Raw genomic sequence first — 18,369 nt, forward strand, 5'->3', positions numbered from 1 at the left:
GCGGCAAAATGCACTTGCCTTGCCCAAGAGCTGATGAACCTGTGAAATCAGGCCCATTCACATATGGCGGAAAGGGCATCACAGTAAATGGCATCTCCCGAGCACCCATTAATAAACTGAAACGACTATTCGCAAGAATGCCTCGTCTAGTCGGGTCAGGGCTGCAACAAAACCATGGGTTACAGCTCAATTGCAGCTTTATGAAATTCCATTTCAAAAATCAAGCCCTGCTGCTCAGTTGAAGGCCACCCTTGAAACTGCTGTCAAGACCGGAAAGGTGAGAAAGGCTTTTTACCGTCTTATTACATACTAACCCGTTCAAGTGCAATAGTATCGCACCATCCGTCGCCAGCATTGAGGAACTTTCACGAGAGAAGTGCCAAGAACAACTGAACAACCATGACGAAGTTGTCAAAAAATGGCGAGCAGCCGAGTTCTCCAAGTTGAAATCCCCCTCTGACGAGGCTTACTTTGACCCATCTCTATTTATAGCCAAATACTCCTTAGAAAGCTTGGATGGGCCGCCAGATATGGGAAAGCAAAATAATGCCTTGATTTTGAAAAAAGTATCTGGCAGGGCTTTCGAAATGGCCGTGCAAAGGATCCCGGGCCTGGTGGCGCGCATTACAAGAGACCTTACCGTGATTGGCTGGGAGAACAGCATCGAACGAGGACTCGATTCAGCATTTGCGACTATATCCTCAGATTGCCAGTTCGATATTCGTACCACCGAGTCTAATTTCGACTTCGATCGCTTCATGGCAAAATTCTTCCTGGATGGCCTGAACGGGAAGCCTAACCCCCGAAAGTACTCTGAACCCATCGACCTATACCCGTTTTTGGATCAAAATCAGAAACTCGAAGCCGCAGCTGCATCGATTCCGGGTCTCAAAGTTTGCCGTGTCAAAGGGAGATCTTCGTTGACCTTCACAATTGTTGGCTGGGACTCGTATAAACTCGTCTTGAAAAAGAAGGAGTTCGAGGAGGAGAGGGCACGAGAAGAGGCTGAGGAAGCCGCTGAAAAGAAAACAGAAATGGAAGAACGGTGGCAAGAAACTCTTAAACCCATTATGAATATATGAAAACCTATCAGCCCCCTGGCGACCCGCTTAAATTGGATCATCTGACCGGGTCGTATCTAATCTACTGCGAGAAAGCCGAGAATTACCTTCAATTGCCTGATAAAATGACGCTGGATATTCTTCCGGCAACCAACGCAAACGGAACAACAGCTCAATTCAGAATGGCACTCGTCGAGGGAACAATGCTGCTAGCTTTATCTAACTATGCGCTTGAAAAGCTTCGTCATGATATGGCAGTTGATCCTGAGGAATCGGATTCTTATGATGAATGGGACAGTGACGGCTACAATGGCAAACGCAAAGCGAAAGGGCCTGCGGGAGGACCGCCGATCAAACGCCGTTTGGGGGTAGCGCCCAAGCCGAACAGGGTACATTTGCACTGGGCTGGGAGAGCGCCCGAAGCTGATATTGAGATAGGCCAAGAGGAAAAGCATACGGGCTTTCTTGACTTTGATGCATCGAAGGCGACTGTCCATGGCGAATGGGTTCACCCCAACTTTTTCGGGGATGAAAGTATCCCATTCACGATTTACAAATGTGCAGATGAACCAGCCAAGAGGCCTGAGAAGCGGTCATTCTATAGTGAAAAGCAGTATGATTACGAGTCAGACACAAGATGGGGTCGATATCGTTAGTGAATCGACCAACACACCAATGGAATTGCATGATACTCGATCCGATTTTTAATTGTAAATATGGACCCATGAATCGATATCACTGTCTCCAACTGTATCATCCAATATATTCGACACAGGCATGACATTATTGCAGGGTCGCTTAACATGGACACGACCTTCCGCCGGTAAGAGATCTTCGACCCCACTTGTCAAATGGACGTCAGACCCAGCAATGGATATGCCAAACTATCTACTAGAGGCATTGGGCTCATGATATCATAGCTTTAACTGACCAACTATAAGGTTTAGGGAATTACGGAGATACGAAGGCCGAGGCCCGGAATCCGAACAACTCTCGGGCTGTACCCAATCCTTCGGCGGAGTTAAGCCAGGACAAGCATATCTTTGTTGCCTGTAATAGTATTTAGATGGCTCATCTCTCCCAGCTGACTTTTAGTACTAGCAAAATAATATCCATCATCACATCATCACCATATCTCTAACATAATAACCATGTCCAAAATCGTCCTCATCACCGGTTCCAACACCGGCATTGGCTTCGAGATTGTCAAAGCTCTGGCTGGGTCCGATCAGGACTACACTATTTTGATGGGTGGCCGGTCGCTTGAAAAGGTGCATGATGCCATCACCACCGCGAAGAAAGAATTCCCTTCCTCTGCCAGTACCTTTGTTCCCATTCAAGTTGATATCGAGTTTGATGACTCGATCGACCGTGCTTTTGCCGAGGTACAATCGAAGTATGGCAAGGTGGATGCGCTCATCAACAACGCCGGTAAGTGCAAGATATCTGACTATTAAAATCCAAAGAACCATCACTAACAAACCCACAGGCGCACAATTCGACTTGGCTACTGAGCAGCTAGGAGTTCGTGAAATGTGGAACCGCACATGGAACGTCAACACAACGGGCACGCAGATCCTAACATCCACCTTTGCCCCATTGCTGCTCGAGAGCTCCGACCCGCGTCTGCTATTCATCACATCTGGCACTTCTACGCTCGCAGGGACCGAGGATTCGGCAATTCCCATCAACAAAGTCCCGCCGAAGGGATGGCCCAAGACCGGCTTGAGTCTCCCTGCCTACCGTAGCGCCAAAACCGGGCTGAACATGCTCATGCGCGAGTGGCATCGCTGGCTGAAGGAGGACGGTGTCAAGGTGTTTGCTATTTCTCCCGGCTTTCTGGCGACGGGACTGGGTGGTGGCCCTGAGGTTGCTAAGAAGATGGGGGCTCTTGATCCCTCGGTCGCAGGGCCATTTATTCGCAGTGTCGTTGAGGGTCAGCGGGATGCTGATGTTGGAAAGGTTCTCAGCAGGGATGGAGTGCAGGCGTGGTAAGGCTGTGATTAACCATGGGAAATAGGTAGTAGATGAATTGAACTTTTTAATGGTTTTATTCCGTCATTGGCTTTACAAACTACGGTTGTTCTGTAGAGTGGCAGCATTTGGAAATTGCAGACACACGGTAGTGACCAGGTCAGTCTACCAAACATACTCTTCCAAGTTTATATTTCTAAAGCCAGTCTATCTAATGAACCCTATCTAAAAATCTATAGCCGACGTTGAACATTCGCCATCCCAGGCCGAATATACCGTGTCCTCCGAATCACCTTCCAAAAGACAAACGCCACAATAAAAAAAGCAATCATAACATAGTCCAAGAAGAAACTAGTCAAATCCCACTGCCCGTCCAAAAACACATTATACCCAAGAATAAGCACCATGACGCCCGTCCCAAACACCGCATACCACGCCGTGTACGGTTGCAAAAAACTGCGATACGGCAACGTTCGACGATCAATACCTTGTCTACGCATCGCGGCATAGAAATGCAGATATGTGATGCATGTGCCGAGATAATTCAGCAGAAGTGACGCTGTGATGCAGCTAACAAGCCAATTAAGCACCGTTGCAGAACGGTTACTGACCTGCAGGAATCCAAGAACGCAGAACGACATGGCGGCGATGACGGCGTTGTATGGAAGTCCGGCGCTGCTGCAGCGGGAGAAAAGCTTGGGTGCTTTGCCTTCGAGGGACATTCCGTATAGAGTGCGAGTCGCTGAGAAGACGACGTTGTTTCCGGCGGAAAATACGGACGTCATGATCAGGGCGTTGAAGATGTCGGGGAGAACTGGGATACCGAAATGGTTCATTGAGATGACATATGGAGATCTTGAAGGGGCGGGTTAGTTCCCAGCCTCTCTGGTATTAGATTCACTCACGCTGCGCCAGTTCCGCTGCCTGCCTGCGTCCCATCCAGCGTGTCACTGAGGGTTTGGTCATCATATGGAATGACGATACCGACGCACAGCGCACCAAGGCAGAAGAAGAGCATGAGTCGCCAGAAAAAGGAGGAGAATGCCGTTCGCATGACCTTTTGTGGTCTTTCAGCCTCCCCGGCTGCCATGGCGATGTATTCTGGCCCGACCATTCTGCGAGTGTCAGCACTGGAGATTGAGCCCATTGGAGAGTAAGTCCATACGTGAAGGATCCTTGGATCATGCAGCTTAATACCCCGAGGAAACGACCAGTGCTCCCTGGTGCCAGGTACGAGACAAATGCACCCTGAGGAGTTAGCTTCGTCAGTTATTCACCAATGAATGTGATGTACTAACTGGATCATTCCAATATCGAAAGCCATAAACATCATGTTTCGGATTACCTCCCACCATCGTGACTAAAGTGTACAAAATCAATCCCACCATGAGGAAGATCTTGAAGATGGAAAGATAAAACTCGGAGATACCAAAGTATCGTACGGTAAGGCCATTGAGGATTCTATACAGTCAGCCTGACTGGTCCAGTTTTGTGGCATTGATGGAATACCCATAAAGCACCATGACGATGACCACAACCACTGCAACCGGAACCTTGTCCGTCCAGTACGTGAGAAGAACATTTATCGCCACAATTTCGTACGGAATATTCAAAGCTGCTGATATCAGCCATAGCTTCTTGCAAGAACCCTTGCAAGAACAGATTGACATACCCATCGTCAAGAAAAAGTTCCAACCCATTGCGAAGCTCAACGCATCGTCGACCCAATGTCCTGCCAGCCGGGCAAAAGGGGATGGGATCGGTCTATAGCAAACCATTTCGGCTTATACAGTCAACAGATATTCTCAAATATAGCGATAGGTACTAACCAAAGCACTCATTGACTGCCAGAACGATGGTCCCATAAGCCAGAAACCCAATGAACAAACCCGCTGGTCCGCCTTTAGGAAGAGCGGCGCCCATTTGAACGAACAGAGCTGAATTGTCAATATCGCACACCAAATTAATACCCATTCAGTACATACAAGTCCCAATCGCCCCTCCAACAGCAAGCAACTGAACCTCTCGACTCCTCAGCTTTCGATGCAACTCATTAGACCCGGTACTACATTCAGCCGGAATGCCATTTTCGCCATCTTCCACCACGGGTGCGGTATATTTTCCATAGTCGTTCTTATCAGACATACCCACGTTGAGTGCTCAGTATTTCTTCACAAATTCATTCTTCACCGACTGTGCATTTTCCCCTCTTTTCAATCCCTGCTCGCTCTGCTTGCACGTGATCGAGATAGAGCTGCAGGGATGTTTGATATCTCACATCTCATATCTGATGTGATTTGGCGCATGGGGCGCGCTAAAACGTGGGATGGAGGAGGGATCCCTGTCCACGTGGATGGAAACACGAGGGTTCTGATCTATCCCGGTCAGTGTTGATATATCCCGGATTTTGATATTGAGGGTTCGGAGATATAATGCGGGCTATTTTTAATTATGGGTTAATTATGGCCGATACATTCTGATTTAAGACGTGAAACAGACAAGAAATTAAGGCTAGTTACACGACACATTTTCCAACGTTGCTTTCGGTGATAATATCCCATAAGAGAGCTCGGGTCGCGGCAGGGATGTCCCCAGAGCCTTTCTGTGTTACGCGTACGCCCATACGAGGACTGAGCTCCCCAACGCAGATCTTGGGAAGAGATGAATAATAAATGTAAGTGCATAAGATTGATATCAGGAAAACAAATACTGATAGCTATAACCTAGTCCAAACCGCTAAATACCAACACCCGTGAGATTCATCAACCATGATACAACAACACTTTACTCATAAAAAAGAACCCAGTCACACGATGCTGATCCCGACTGTGGCGATCCAAACGCATATTGATCCTTGCTACCCAAAGCTTGGTCCTCTCTTCTAGCTTGGTCAACCTCAACACTCTTTCTCCAGTCTCTAACCTCCTTTGACTCGAAGAAGTCTGGGATCTGTGCTATCCCTGGGGGTGTAAGGTCAAATGTGGACACACCCAAACCCGAGATATCAGGCCTCCAACGACTGAGAGATGTATACACGTCACACCGGTCGGATAAGGGAAGATCGTCGAAGGATATGTGCGCGAGGGAAGGTTCGGGCTGTGGATTTTCGACTCGAACTTCTCCCTGTCCAGTCAGACACTCGTCAGAAGAGAGGAATTCGTCGGCCTCGATGTCGATTAGGTTTGGCCAGGATATCCGATCGCCGGCTGGGTATGTCACAGCCGCAGTTTGGGAGTGTTGGGTGTAGAGAAGAGAATGGAAGAGACGGAATTTGTACACCTTCTGGTAGACTTGAAGTGATGATTGTGCTGGGATGGTGTACTGTCTTGTCTGTCTTTCGCCGTGTGTTTCGCTTTGCGTGAAGGTCTTTTGCCTGACGGAGTTGTCGAGACGATACGAAAGCCTATAGCCGGAGAAGGCGTTGTCGACTTCGAATTCTGTCGCGTAGCGTTGCCCACTTTGGTACTTGAGTTGTGACTGAAAGCCTTTCTCTTGAGTGAGGGCTGTATTGGTGGTGTTGGCCTGGGAGAGTTTGTGTACCCAGTCAAAACCAAGATACTGAATGCGAGTCTGCAACTCGAACTTGTCTGAGATGGCCACTCTTCGCTCTGAACAGAATGGGCTTCCTTGTGTATGATACGATGAGAATGGACGAGTGCCTGAAAGGTAAGGCATGGTAGCAGCAGACGAGGCGATGGTCTGAGTGTGGGTAGTAGACATGATGAAGATGAGATGATTCTGTGGATAGAATACCCAGAAAGCGAGAATAAAGACCTCTATATACCTCTTTGCTCTCTCATGTTTTCTTTTTTCTCTCCGCTTCCTCTTGTGGATACCGCGACGCTATCCATGTGATGGGCAAATAAATCACACTCCAAGCTTCAATAGTGGCAATAATTGGCCCACTTGTACAACCCACTACCAGGAAACAAAGAGAACTTGCATAAGAAAAAGAAAATCCAGATCCAATCAATCGGTCTCAAATAGAAAAACGATCTTAGATGGCTGCCTGGGTCAACTTTATGTGGTAACGATCAGCTCGACTCCGCATCTTGGTGGTGCTGATGAATTGTAAGGCTGTCCTACCCCAGCATATAGTGGAGTATCACAAAGCCAGTAAAATAGTATACTATGAGGAGGATCAACGGTGGAGATGGCATATGACTGTGCTGAGGAGGTGTTCGCTGTGTCACTACTCGACTGCCTGATGTTTGATATTACTGGCAGGCATCCAGCTGAAGAACAAGAACCAAGCTAAATGAAACAATTCAAGCAACGTCATCTAGGCTCGGGCTTTGATGATCTCCAAGATTATTTCCTTCAGAGTAGCTGAAAGAGTTCCCTGTAGAACTGGCATTACTTAGATACTGTAAGACAAGAAGAAACGCCGATTGTAGCCAACCACGTACCAACAGATAATATTGCAGGTAATTATATAGCCAGCCAGAAGGGAAATCCCGTCTTCCCAGATCTGACGAACAAAGAAAGTAGTCAGGGTGACAAATAGTGCTCCACCGACTTCAATAATCCATGCATGTTCTGATAGCGAGCAAATCATCTCCAAACACGGATTTTGCAAGGCTGTCAGCCAGCCTTGTTGGTTGCTCCACTAATTAAGGCATATTTCTTACGCAAAGCACGGATAATATTTAGTTTGTTGGGACATCAGATACCCTGCAGATATTGACATATATTACTTCGAATCCTGCACTGCTCAATTGCCATATATACTTGTTCCTTGTTACACAAGAGAGATTATAGGATAATGAATCTTAAACTGAACTGATAAATAATAGAAAGTACATTCTATCCATCCATCAGACCTTGATAAATGTCAGACAGATTAATAAATCCTGCCAAAGATGATGAAGATAGCGCTTACTGCCTCACCTGACCGGTGGCTGTCAAAATGGCCCCTCCTTAGCGCGTAACACTGCCACCGTTAGACAGCATCTCCATCATCTTCATCTTCCTCATGCCCCTTTCCATCAACCTAAGATGGCGATAATCTTCATCAGGACATTCACTGACTATCAGTGTCAAATAAATGGAGGACGAACGAGATACCCCATCCATACCAGACACGGCGTCTACCGAGCTCAGACAACTCGAGCGCGCCAAAGATGCGCTTTTCAGCCTGGCGAAAAGACAACGACTCAACGAAGATCAGCGCCTCTTTCAGTACGAGATAGACCTGCTTGATGAGAGCTATGATATGATTGCCCGTCACGCAGGGTCCGAACGATTCTTGTTAACATGCGTGAGGAAGGCCGTAGAGGCCGAAAGCCACGATGTTATTGAGCGGCTGTTTGCGAAAGGCATCACGACTGATCTTATGAAAGACGAATTCGACATCTTTCGACTGGTAATAGCAGGGACGAGATACTGCCACTCTACCCTGGGCACCGTGGTGGAGCTTCTAATCGCCCATGGAGCCGACGTGAATGCGAGCGACGAGTATGGCAATGCGGCCCTGTTCTACGCCTGTGCCTGTGGGTTCTACGATATCTTTCGATCTCTGATCGATGCTGGCGCCGATATATTCATCGTACAAGATCAACTGGATCTGAAGCAGATAAACAATATTGGGGAGACAACCAACCGACCCGTCGACGATCTTGCACACAACGGCGATCTCGCAGACAAGGATAACTTCACCGCTGATGATATCAGGGACAACAACAATGTCACAGGTGATGACAATCTGGCAGACGATGACAATCTGGCAGTCGAAATTAATTTGCTCGAGGTGACCTTGCAATGTCGCCATCAGAGTGAGGTGGCAGCATCTGCCGCTCTACAAGACTTATGGCCAGTGATGTTGGATACGAGGTGGGGGTTAATTATATCATCCCTTCTCGATGCTGGCCTACGCTCCGATCCCGGGAATCCATATCTAGTCAAACTTGTGCATGTCGCATGCTTCGAAGGGAATATAGAATGGATCCAGAAGTTGGTCCATCTTGGAGTCGATCTTTATGCTCGTCCTCCTGCCAGTGGCAAGCATCCCCATAGCTTTGGATCCGCTCTCCATGCTGCTATTGGAGGAGGGTACCCGGATATTGTCGCATACTTAATTGAGCATGGGGCAGATGTCCATACTCCGTGTTTGAATAGAATTGACGACACAGAGATGTACTTATCTCCTACTGCCCTGGCCTGCCAACAGCCATCGAACCCACCCGGCGAGACGTCACTTTTCGCCGCTAAATGGTCAATGGACCTGCAAAACCACAAGTCGTTTGAAGAGATATCCGTAATTCTTCTTGATGCTGGACTTGGGCGTGAAGATCGACAATTGCTTCTGTACGAATGTGCGACTCGAGGCCATCCTGAGTTAGTTAAACGTCTTTTAGAACAGGGCAATCGAATGGAAAATGTTCCGATTTCTGACAACCTGGGAGTGGTTCAGTTACTTCATGATGCCGGGTCTAAGATAGATATGGCTAAAATGCAGGCGCACGCTGCTCGACAAGGATGTCTGGATCTGCTGGAATATCTGGTGATGCGAGGTGGACCTTGCATTCCCATCGGAGAATTTGCATCTATAACGGAAGACATTGTCACTGCAAACCACCTTTCCATACTGCGATTCCTTGTCACCGGCTATGGCTTCAATGTCAACAAACCGTTCCGCAAGTATCACGAGCCCCGACGCCTCATACGTCGCACGAACCTCCTTCAACAAGCTCTAAGGAGGGAAAATGTTGCCGCTGTTCGGCTTCTGATAATGGAAGGGGCTGATGTGCGATGCCCAGGGCTGTGGCATACAGGGCTGGCTTATTTTCGAAAGCATGTCAATGCGCCTGCTGCGCCTTCCAAATCCCGCTCCTTGGATCCAGTGGCAATCAACCATAGACAAATAATCGAAACACTTTTATCCTACGACAAGATTTCGTTCAGACCAACAAGGGGTTATTTACCACGAGGATCAGACTCCACACCACTACATGAGTATGCGCAAAGACTACGCGAGACGTTGGAACTGAAAAGTGTCACCAGCCAAGATCCACCAACAATTAACACAGCAAATGAATACGCTTACCCTCAACCATATGAAGTTCCGTATACAAGCCATTTACCTCCCTTTGAATATTCTCCGCTCAGTGGGTTCAATTCCATCCGAGCCATCGAGCTTGAGCCTTCCACCGTCAGCGAAAGCCCAATCCACTGTCGCCTAGTTGAGCTCAACCTTCTGCAGAGACCATATTACGAGGCCCTATCATACGTCTGGGGTAATTCACCAAAAAGGGTTTCCATCCTTGTCAATGGATGTCTGTTTTACGTGACGCCAAATCTATGGTCCGCTTTATTCAGGCTTCGTCGAAGGAAAAGGGGTCGGCTGTTATGGGCAGACGCGATATGTATCAACCAAAATGATTGGGAGGAAAGAGGGCAGCAAGTGCGAATCATGAGGGACATTTATAAAACTGCCTTTAGGGTGGTTGTGTGGCTTGGTGAACATGCAGAAAACTCGCAATACATCGTCAAAAACCGTGAACGGCATATAGAGGAAGATGACTGGAACACGGAAACACCGAACAATAATGTTGTACTGAGTTCAAGGGCTCATTGGGAGGCATTCCGAAAGCTCACCGAGAGACCATGGTTCTTCCGCACATGGATCATTCAAGAGGTATGTCTGGCCAAGGACCGCCTCGTCGTCTGTGGCCCTGACTCGACACGTTTTTGGCAACTCTGGGATGGCATCTCACCAGACAGATTCCACGCTGCGGATGGTGTTCACGGGCCATCGCAATTCAGTAGTCTCATCAGTTTAACGTCGTTTACGGGATTGAAAAAGGCCATCGCCCACAGCCGTATCTGTCAGGCCACCGATCCTAAGGATAAAGTCTATGGCATCCTGGGATTATTTGAAAGTCAATTAATTCCTGTTGACTATAATGTGAGCATCTCTGAGGTCTATCGACGATTCACGCAGGCAGTTATCGAGCGAACGGACTCACTTCATCTCCTGCACAACCTCGGTATCCATCGAAAAATCGAGGGCCTACCCTCTTGGGTTCCGGATTACACCTCCAAGCCGCTACATGAAATAGTTGGCGATCTGGAAGGTCCCTCAATGACATCAATGCCACCGCCACAATTTCATGCATCCGACCTGATCCTCAAGGGCAAACATCTGGATATGGTCCAAGCAGTCGGTGATGAACTGATGGCAGACTCAAACATCAAACCAGGGACTGCAGAATTCGCCACAATCCTCGGTCGGTGGGAGTCCCTGGCAATTCAAATACGACGCAAGCGATTTGATCGAACCATATCTGAGGCCTTTGGAGGCACGCTGATTGCACACACACCGGAAATGCTGCGTAAAGAGATTGGCTATGAGGAGCAACTGTCGTACTACGCGATGCACTTCGTCGCATGGTATCACGTCTATGGAACCGGCATTCTTCGGCAAGCTGATCTGGATTATTTCAAAACGGTGAAAACCGCTCTATCCTGGTCTTCCAAAAAGTACACGCCGGACGACATGGAACGTGATGTGGGATGGTACGCTGATCTGATGCAAAAGTACTCATTCGGGAGGAGATTTTTCATTACAAACAACGGGTCAATGGGCTTGGCCCCACCATTAGCGCAGCCTGGGGATGAAATTGTTTTCTTTCCAGGCGGTAGATGTCCATTTGTTGTGCGGAGGTGTAGTGAGGGTTCGTTCCATCTGGTAGGAGATTGCTTTTTATACGGCTGCAGTCCGCGTCATTTGTTCCGAGACGATGACGATTCCAACTTGGAAGATTTTATATTGCGTTGAGATCATCTAGTCGAACATATATATATCTCAACTACACATTCCCACCCTCATCTATATCTCCAAAATACCATCATATTACATACATGGCCCTCCCTTCTACCCCATCCTCCCACTTCGGGTTTCCTCATTTCCACCTTCATCTCTAAATGTATCCCGGGCTTAAGCCCACGCACCAACAATGCTCATGCAAAACGCACCGAGGAACACCAGAATGCACGCATAAACCCTCTTCCTTCCGCGAAGAATCTTCCAACTCTCATCACTGAGAAAATCCTCCGACATCAACTCCACGAGTGAGGCGAAAATCAAAAGTCCCGAGGAAATGGCATTCATGGTACCGACTAGGAGTAAGCCTACTTCGGAGTCGGGGCTGTAGAGGGTATGCGTTGCGAGTCCGATGGCTTGGCCGATGGGTGTGCTACATGATGTCAGTGGGTTTTCATAATTATTAGTCTGGGTCAACGTACGTGCAACCATAAGCGAGAGACATCAGCCATGGCTGGAGTGCGTTTTTGGGCCATGGGAGGGCGGAGATACGTGAGCCTAGCGCGAGGCCTTCGAATGTTTCTGTACGACTCGTTAGATGATGATTCATGGAAGAGACGGTCGAGAAGCTCACGGTGAAAGCAAATGGCAATCAACAGAATAACAAATTCACTCCCCACAGAAACACTCAGCGACATGCCGATAAACACACTGTGAAAGAGAATTCCCATCTCAAGAAGAAAAACCTGCATAACCTCTTTCTTCTGCTTCTGCTCGGGAGTCAGAAAGCTGTGAGCATCGCTATCGTTTCGCTCCGCATCATGTTCAGAGAACTCAAGCTTGACATCGTGGTGCGCTTCTCTTTCCGGTGCAGATTCAATTCTGCGGATTCCTTCCGCATCTTCGCCAATTCGGCTAATAGCGCGACTCATACTGGATGATCGACCATTCAACGGTCCCATGTCGCGGAGGTGAGGTCGTCCTTCAAATCCGGGAGAAGGCGGGCTGTGCTCGGTTGCATTTCCAGATTCATCGTAAACCTCGATTCTGGGCGTCGTGGATTCGCTGGTGCTAGGTTGCGGCGATGACATTTGATTGGCAACAGCACGAGTTCCGCCGCGACAAACATGTCGGGCAGGACTAAAGACCATCTCGATGACGGTTACCAGGAAGATACCGCCTAATGCGATAGCGCCTGGCATGGCTGGGTAATCTGTTGTCCAGAATTTGGACAAGCATGGGTCACCCAGCGTTTGGAACGCCGTCGGGAGAAGATGGACAAATGCTGTCGCGATAAGAACACCGGTTCCAAAGTGACTGACAAAAAAGAGGAATGACGGTGGGATACGCATGCCCGGGAATCTTGTGGCTAGAATAGGGAATGCACAGCCCAAGGTCGAGACACCGAGGATGATGAAGAGGGCGCCAACATGCAGGGAGAGGTTGTAGTCATCGCCCCTGACGCCTCCTTGAGCGCATGTCGATCGTCTAAGAATAATTGGAGCCGGGATTCTTTCAACAATAACCTCTTGATGAGGTTCTGTGGTAAAATACTCTCTCAAGGTGCGATGAGAGATGAGTCCAGAGACACACAGAACAGACAAGAGCCATAGCCCCCAGTCTTTGAGTCTCTGATACGATGGAACAATGCCATCGTTTGATCGTAAATTTCCAACATCAACGTTGGTCTTATGGGCAACGGGTCGTCCTATTCCAGTCAGTGAGTCACGAAAAGCAGATCCTCGACATCATCCTACCTGACAAAGTCAGAGACAACCCCTGCCCCGTCTGGAGATGATTCTCCGGATCAGATACGCGAGGTGGCGGATCTCCAGTGCCGTCAAAGCAGAGCCCCACGACGCCCGCCAACCCGTTCTTGTTGTCTTTCTGCTCACGTGCGTTCGAGATGCCGTTGAGGTCTTGGCGGGTGGTCAAATCCGGTGCCAGGCGTGGCGGGTTCTGATTCCAGTCGTCGTGGAGGAGCGTATCGTCGGTGCGAGAGGGACAATTCATGATGCTGACAGCTGACACGATCCTATCTGCCTACGAGGGAGAAAAGAGTTGACAGGTCGAAGAAATCCAGACTCGGCACGAACTGGGGACATCGAGGGTTGCTTAAATTATCGTCTGGGCTTGGCGTGTCTTGGCGATGGATGATGTTCACGTCGTCCTTCCCTGTTCGACTTCGTATACAATTGGCAATCCAACTACCATCAACATGTTAATTCCCTGCATCTGCCAGTTCATCTGACCTTTTCCTCCTCGACTGCTTATTCTGCTCTATATGCAAGTATCCTGTATGCGATTTCTCCCGACGCTGAGTTTCGCTGCTTCTCCGCCGGCCCGACTTTCTTGGCGTGGTTCCGCCAGCTGCTCCGTGATTCGCTGAGGAGTGAGCTCGGGCCGGTTTCGGCCATGTTTGACATCAACGAGGGTGAAAGTGGGAATTTAGGATGCTATTTTCAGACTAGTGGTTGGTTAAGGACCAGGCATCAGGAAAATCATGCTCATTCCTGCTCACGGATTTCCCGTCACATGAGAAAACACTTTTCATATAAATTAAACATGATTCTGAATACCACGAAGCTCTAGCCATCGAGCTTGAACATGGCTGAATGCCATCCATACGCACGATTGAGACGTCGACCGTGTCGTCGAGCTGTGCGGAAAGGAATCTTCCCACTAGGATGAGACTCGTGGAACTGGATGCTTCTTTCAACATCCAAATTCTGCGGACTGAATTGCCAAACTGATCCATACAGCTTTTCCACCAAGAAACCAGTCGATCCCATTGCGTGCAACAAATCGGTCCAAGAAACTTCACCCGGCTGCGAAGTCCGAGACGGCGTATAGAACAAAGCTGAGAAGACCTTGTGAGCACGCCTATCAACTGCCATCGTGGGCTGGACATCGGGTCCGTGGTTGCTGGTGGGCTGTGGTTGTTCTCGCGATGGTGCGGCAGTACCGCGGGTCTTCACTTTGACTCGGGACGGGCCGCCTTTTTCATCCGATCGGATTGTGCGCTGCGTCCGTTGCTCCAGGTCGAAGTACAGTTCGGACAAGGGAAGGCAAAGATCGTCCATGGTAGTAGTTGCGGTGGCCGACTTATCTTTGCTCGGTTCAACCCAGTCAGGAGTCCGGTGCATTATACGGTCTTTCAAAAGCAAATGCCGAATTGCGCTATGCTGAGAAATGCCATTCTTGTTAATGAACGAGGAGTCGACCTTTTTCCAAAAAGCGTCGAGACTTGCTTCTGCTCGCTGCATCGCGACCGTCGTTTCCTGCGTCCGGCGTTTGTCAATCGGATAGAAGAACCGGCCATCTGTCGGTGTCCCCTCGTCGGAGATTTGAACGTCTTCCATCTCTCTGTCGAATTCAGACCATCTATCCACATTTTTCACGTAGTCCTCCTTGATTTCATCCCGTTTGTCGTTTATTGTCGTCTCAAAAGTGGCGGCCCAGGGTTGGAAATAGGAAATCTGGCGCTGGCACTCGGACAAGACTGATAGGTCTGAAATCGTGCTCATCACCCACGGGGAAATGAGGTCCTTTATGGATTTCTCCGTCTCGATGAGTCGCTCCATCTCGTCCATTATGTTGGGTAGACCGAAAAGAAACCTCTCCTGCTCACCCCATATCGTGTTCAGCATCCAAGAAAAGTGGCTTCGCTTTTTGTCGGCCACTAAGCTTTCCCTCGACATTGTACGAATGTTATTGCGCCCATGTTGCGGTGGAGCTCGCACAAAGAATCGGCGCATTGGAGACGCAGGCACACCTACTTGAAGATTGATGAGAGGTCCTCGCACCATATGTTCGAGGAGCCAGCTGAATTTGCAAAACGTCCACTCCAAGTCTTTGGGCAGGTCTTGTTCCGGTCGCAGGTCCTTTGCGTATTTCGCGTACAATGACTCCAAGGAGTTCAGCTGAAGCTGCACTTCATCCCAAAGACCAAGAGCAAAATAGGCGTCCGAAACCACGGTGTTGAGGACTTTGTTCCACATCCCCTTGCCTCCCGCCAGTCTGACTGATGGGTGTAGACTGCCCTCGAAGTCTGGGACGATTTCTGGTCGGTGCTCCTTCCTGTCGAGCACAACTTCTGCAAAGTAACCTGGGTCTTCTCTCAACGACCAGATATGATCCTCTGCTGCAGAGCGCTTTGCGGCGACGATGCCTTGCAGACGGCTGAGATTCAAGCTTCCAGGAATTCGATAGGGAGCTTCGCCCGCCACGACAGTTAGCAAGTTCATGCCTGTTTCGGATGTTGACAGAGCTGGAGGCTCGGGTTGAATGGGCATGTCCCCTTCTATGAGTCTCTCACGCGGAATATCAACCAGCAACGCGTAACAACATTCGAGCAGAAATCTGTAGATTCCCTGCTGAATTTCCAGGGCCAGAAGAGCGTGGCCAGGCAGAATTCCACGCTGGGTCGTCATCCAGTCGAACGCACGCTCGTCCTCGTCCCAGTGAACGAGCTTTGCGTACTTTTCCGGCGTCATATCCCCGTCGAACATCATAATGTGCTCGTTTAGGAAAGCCGGTCTGAGGTTTCCTGTAACCTCCCCCAGCCTCATCGAAGCCCAGTCGGTCGAGATGAATGTATGCGGGGAATGGCGACCACGAGAATTAAGATAAATCAGCAGCATCTTGGGATTCAACAAGTCCTCCAAGTTGATATATAGCCACATGAATCCATCCCTGTAATAGGGATTTCCCGGCTGGTTTTTGCTAAACGCATCAATATCCGGTCGGTGAACAGCCGCCATATAAACCGTCAAAAGGACCTTCTTACGCCACTCGCGCGTTCTTTTCAGCCATCGCTTCGGCAGCGCAGCCTCGAAGCGCTCCACGATCCTGTTCAGAATCGCCCAGTCATGCAGGATGTTCATGGGCCACCCACGAGCGTCTTTCCGCACCTTTTCAGTCATGGGGAACGACGAAGTGTGGGAGACCCTGGAAGAAGGTCGCCAGATCCATGTCTTTAAAGCTTACGCCGTCCGATGGCCCATTAATGCGTTCCCATTCTTTCTTCCAGATTCCTCCATCTTTGGAGGCTGGCACGCGAAGGTCTCTTCCAAAGGACATTCGATTGTTGATTATTGCCCGATTCTTGAAGTGTCTTGATCAAGTGAGTTCAGATTTTGTTGTTGATCGTTTCTATGGAGTGTGGGGCATGTGATTAGTCAGGTGATATTTTATGCACATCACACGATCTGCTGAGTCATCTTTATGCAGTGCTTGAATGAACTGAACATTCGTACAGCAACAAGAGCATTCTTGTTTTCCATAAGAAATAAGAATTTTTCTGATGCTTTGGCAGAACAATATCTCTCAAAGGACAACTGGAAAAATAGTATCGTTTACCACGCATTTCTGTGATACTGGCTGAATCTTGATTCTGAAACGATTATATATCTCCGCACATGGTAACCTCCGATATCATATCATAGGAACAAAAATATCATACATATTATTCTTTTCTTTCAAACCACCAACTAAGCTATGTATACTCATAAGTAACAGGCTGAATCTTCACATTGTTCATGGTGATGGATCAACTCATCCTCCATCCTGCTCGAGGTCGATGAGAATACACCGAGGGTATAAAGATCTGGAGTAGACCGATAATATGAGATCTTTTATCACGCTGGATACATTCTTCATTCCTATAACTCCTTCTGCACAATTGTACATAGATACATATATGATGTCACCTGGTTACTCCCCCGTCCTCCGCCCGCTGATAAAGACAATATTCATGAATCTAATGACGCATGGCTGCGGCGCGCAGCCGACTGATTTGTTTTTTCCAGGCAAAGCACTGAGAGCAATCTAAGCAAACAGTCATTAGCCTGAAGACTAAGATGATTGGGGAGTCAAAAAATGGGAAACACGTACTAGCAATGGCATGCTTACTGCACTTGTACACACCATCCTTCTGCGAGACATGAGGCGTCGTAATGGCAGCGCGATCTACGGCATCGAACTGCGAGAGCATGAGCAATTTATAGAGGGAGATTAGATACGGTGGATGCATACTCCGTAGAAGGAATCATTTTCTTCGCGAGTATCGGTGTCGCAGTCGCCGCACTATATGATTTATTAGTGCTGGTTTATAATGAGGTGGAAGATAGGACTGACCACTTCGAGGAGATGAGTCTGGCAGAAAACTGCGTCGTTGATTTCGACTACGGCTGCCATGGTGAAAGAGTTGAAGATGATGGTGTAGGACCCGAAGATGGAGGGATGGCGGGGTTTAAATCGATCCGAAGAAGCTGAAGCGGAGATCTGCAAGAGCTGAACTGTGGGGCAAAACACCGATTAATCCGGTCAGAGATTTATCATTCAGAATTCCCTGTTCATCTGTCGTTGGAAATGCACTAGAGATATCAGCTGAGGGTTATCTGTACAGAGTGGGGGAACCACAGCCACAGCTGAGTAGATATTTCTACATCCTCAGCTGGACTTCAGCTCGAAATAGTTTAAAATTCTTTAGTTCGCTACTGGACCCGATGCTGAGAGTACATTAGCAATAAGCGTTTCCTACACCAGTTTCTAATCCTTTTGCTCTTC

At 48.6% G+C, this 18,369-nt stretch overlaps 9 protein-coding genes across 9 annotated transcripts; 4 read left to right on the plus strand and 5 right to left on the minus strand.

The window, feature by feature from the left end:
- Positions 1 to 8: 8 nt before the first annotated feature.
- ASPWEDRAFT_30426 (uncharacterized protein) lies at positions 9 to 1,082 on the plus strand (the record flags this gene model as incomplete). The annotated part of the gene is made up of 3 exons (XM_040833406.1): positions 9 to 83; positions 137 to 277; positions 324 to 1,082. The coding sequence occupies 3 exons, from the start codon at positions 9 to 11 to the stop codon at positions 1,080 to 1,082; spliced, it is 975 nt and encodes a 324-aa protein (XP_040687018.1).
- On the plus strand, positions 952 to 2,024 carry ASPWEDRAFT_619496 (uncharacterized protein). Its single transcript, XM_040838606.1, has 2 exons — positions 952 to 1,884; positions 2,003 to 2,024. Exon 1 carries the CDS (start codon positions 1,079 to 1,081, stop codon positions 1,715 to 1,717), a length of 639 nt encoding a protein of 212 aa, XP_040687019.1. The 5' UTR covers positions 952 to 1,078; the 3' UTR covers positions 1,718 to 1,884; positions 2,003 to 2,024.
- On the plus strand, positions 2,002 to 3,174 carry ASPWEDRAFT_138298 (putative short chain dehydrogenase). Its single transcript, XM_040829373.1, has 2 exons — positions 2,002 to 2,492; positions 2,551 to 3,174. The coding sequence occupies exons 1-2, from the start codon at positions 2,213 to 2,215 to the stop codon at positions 3,054 to 3,056; spliced, it is 786 nt and encodes a 261-aa protein (XP_040687020.1). The 5' UTR covers positions 2,002 to 2,212; the 3' UTR covers positions 3,057 to 3,174.
- On the minus strand, positions 3,166 to 5,194 carry ASPWEDRAFT_43414 (uncharacterized protein). The gene is made up of 8 exons (XM_040836022.1): positions 5,021 to 5,194; positions 4,865 to 4,972; positions 4,708 to 4,818; positions 4,545 to 4,650; positions 4,334 to 4,496; positions 4,201 to 4,283; positions 3,941 to 4,150; positions 3,166 to 3,890 (listed from the first exon to the last, which is right to left on the minus strand). Exons 1-8 carry the CDS (start codon positions 5,178 to 5,180, stop codon positions 3,269 to 3,271), a joined length of 1,563 nt encoding a protein of 520 aa, XP_040687021.1. The 5' UTR covers positions 5,181 to 5,194; the 3' UTR covers positions 3,166 to 3,268.
- A 508-nt stretch (positions 5,195 to 5,702) lies between these two features.
- On the minus strand, positions 5,703 to 6,844 carry ASPWEDRAFT_185740 (uncharacterized protein). Its single transcript, XM_040832094.1, has one exon. It carries the CDS (start codon positions 6,753 to 6,755, stop codon positions 5,820 to 5,822), a length of 936 nt encoding a protein of 311 aa, XP_040687022.1. The 5' UTR covers positions 6,756 to 6,844; the 3' UTR covers positions 5,703 to 5,819.
- A 1,238-nt stretch (positions 6,845 to 8,082) lies between these two features.
- ASPWEDRAFT_174756 (uncharacterized protein) lies at positions 8,083 to 11,814 on the plus strand (the record flags this gene model as incomplete). Its single annotated transcript, XM_040831262.1, has 1 exon — positions 8,083 to 11,814. One exon carries the CDS (start codon positions 8,083 to 8,085, stop codon positions 11,812 to 11,814), a length of 3,732 nt encoding a protein of 1,243 aa, XP_040687023.1.
- Positions 11,815 to 11,973: 159 nt separating this feature from the next.
- Positions 11,974 to 13,812, minus strand: ASPWEDRAFT_115938 (uncharacterized protein; the record flags this gene model as incomplete). Its single annotated transcript, XM_040828619.1, has 4 exons — positions 11,974 to 12,232; positions 12,282 to 12,381; positions 12,434 to 13,507; positions 13,557 to 13,812. 4 exons carry the CDS (start codon positions 13,810 to 13,812, stop codon positions 11,974 to 11,976), a joined length of 1,689 nt encoding a protein of 562 aa, XP_040687024.1.
- Positions 13,813 to 14,387: 575 nt separating this feature from the next.
- Positions 14,388 to 16,724, minus strand: ASPWEDRAFT_30434 (uncharacterized protein; the record flags this gene model as incomplete). The annotated part of the gene is made up of 1 exon (XM_040833407.1): positions 14,388 to 16,724. One exon carries the CDS (start codon positions 16,722 to 16,724, stop codon positions 14,388 to 14,390), a length of 2,337 nt encoding a protein of 778 aa, XP_040687025.1.
- Positions 16,725 to 17,560: 836 nt separating this feature from the next.
- ASPWEDRAFT_174759 (uncharacterized protein) lies at positions 17,561 to 17,997 on the minus strand (the record flags this gene model as incomplete). Its single annotated transcript, XM_040831263.1, has 4 exons — positions 17,561 to 17,628; positions 17,695 to 17,782; positions 17,836 to 17,886; positions 17,938 to 17,997. The coding sequence occupies 4 exons, from the start codon at positions 17,995 to 17,997 to the stop codon at positions 17,561 to 17,563; spliced, it is 267 nt and encodes an 88-aa protein (XP_040687026.1).
- Positions 17,998 to 18,369: the final 372 nt, after the last annotated feature.

The sequence above is a fragment of the Aspergillus wentii genome, assembly GCF_001890725.1.
Source record: "Aspergillus wentii DTO 134E9 unplaced genomic scaffold ASPWEscaffold_6, whole genome shotgun sequence".
NCBI classification, from domain to species: domain Eukaryota; kingdom Fungi; phylum Ascomycota; class Eurotiomycetes; order Eurotiales; family Aspergillaceae; genus Aspergillus; species Aspergillus wentii.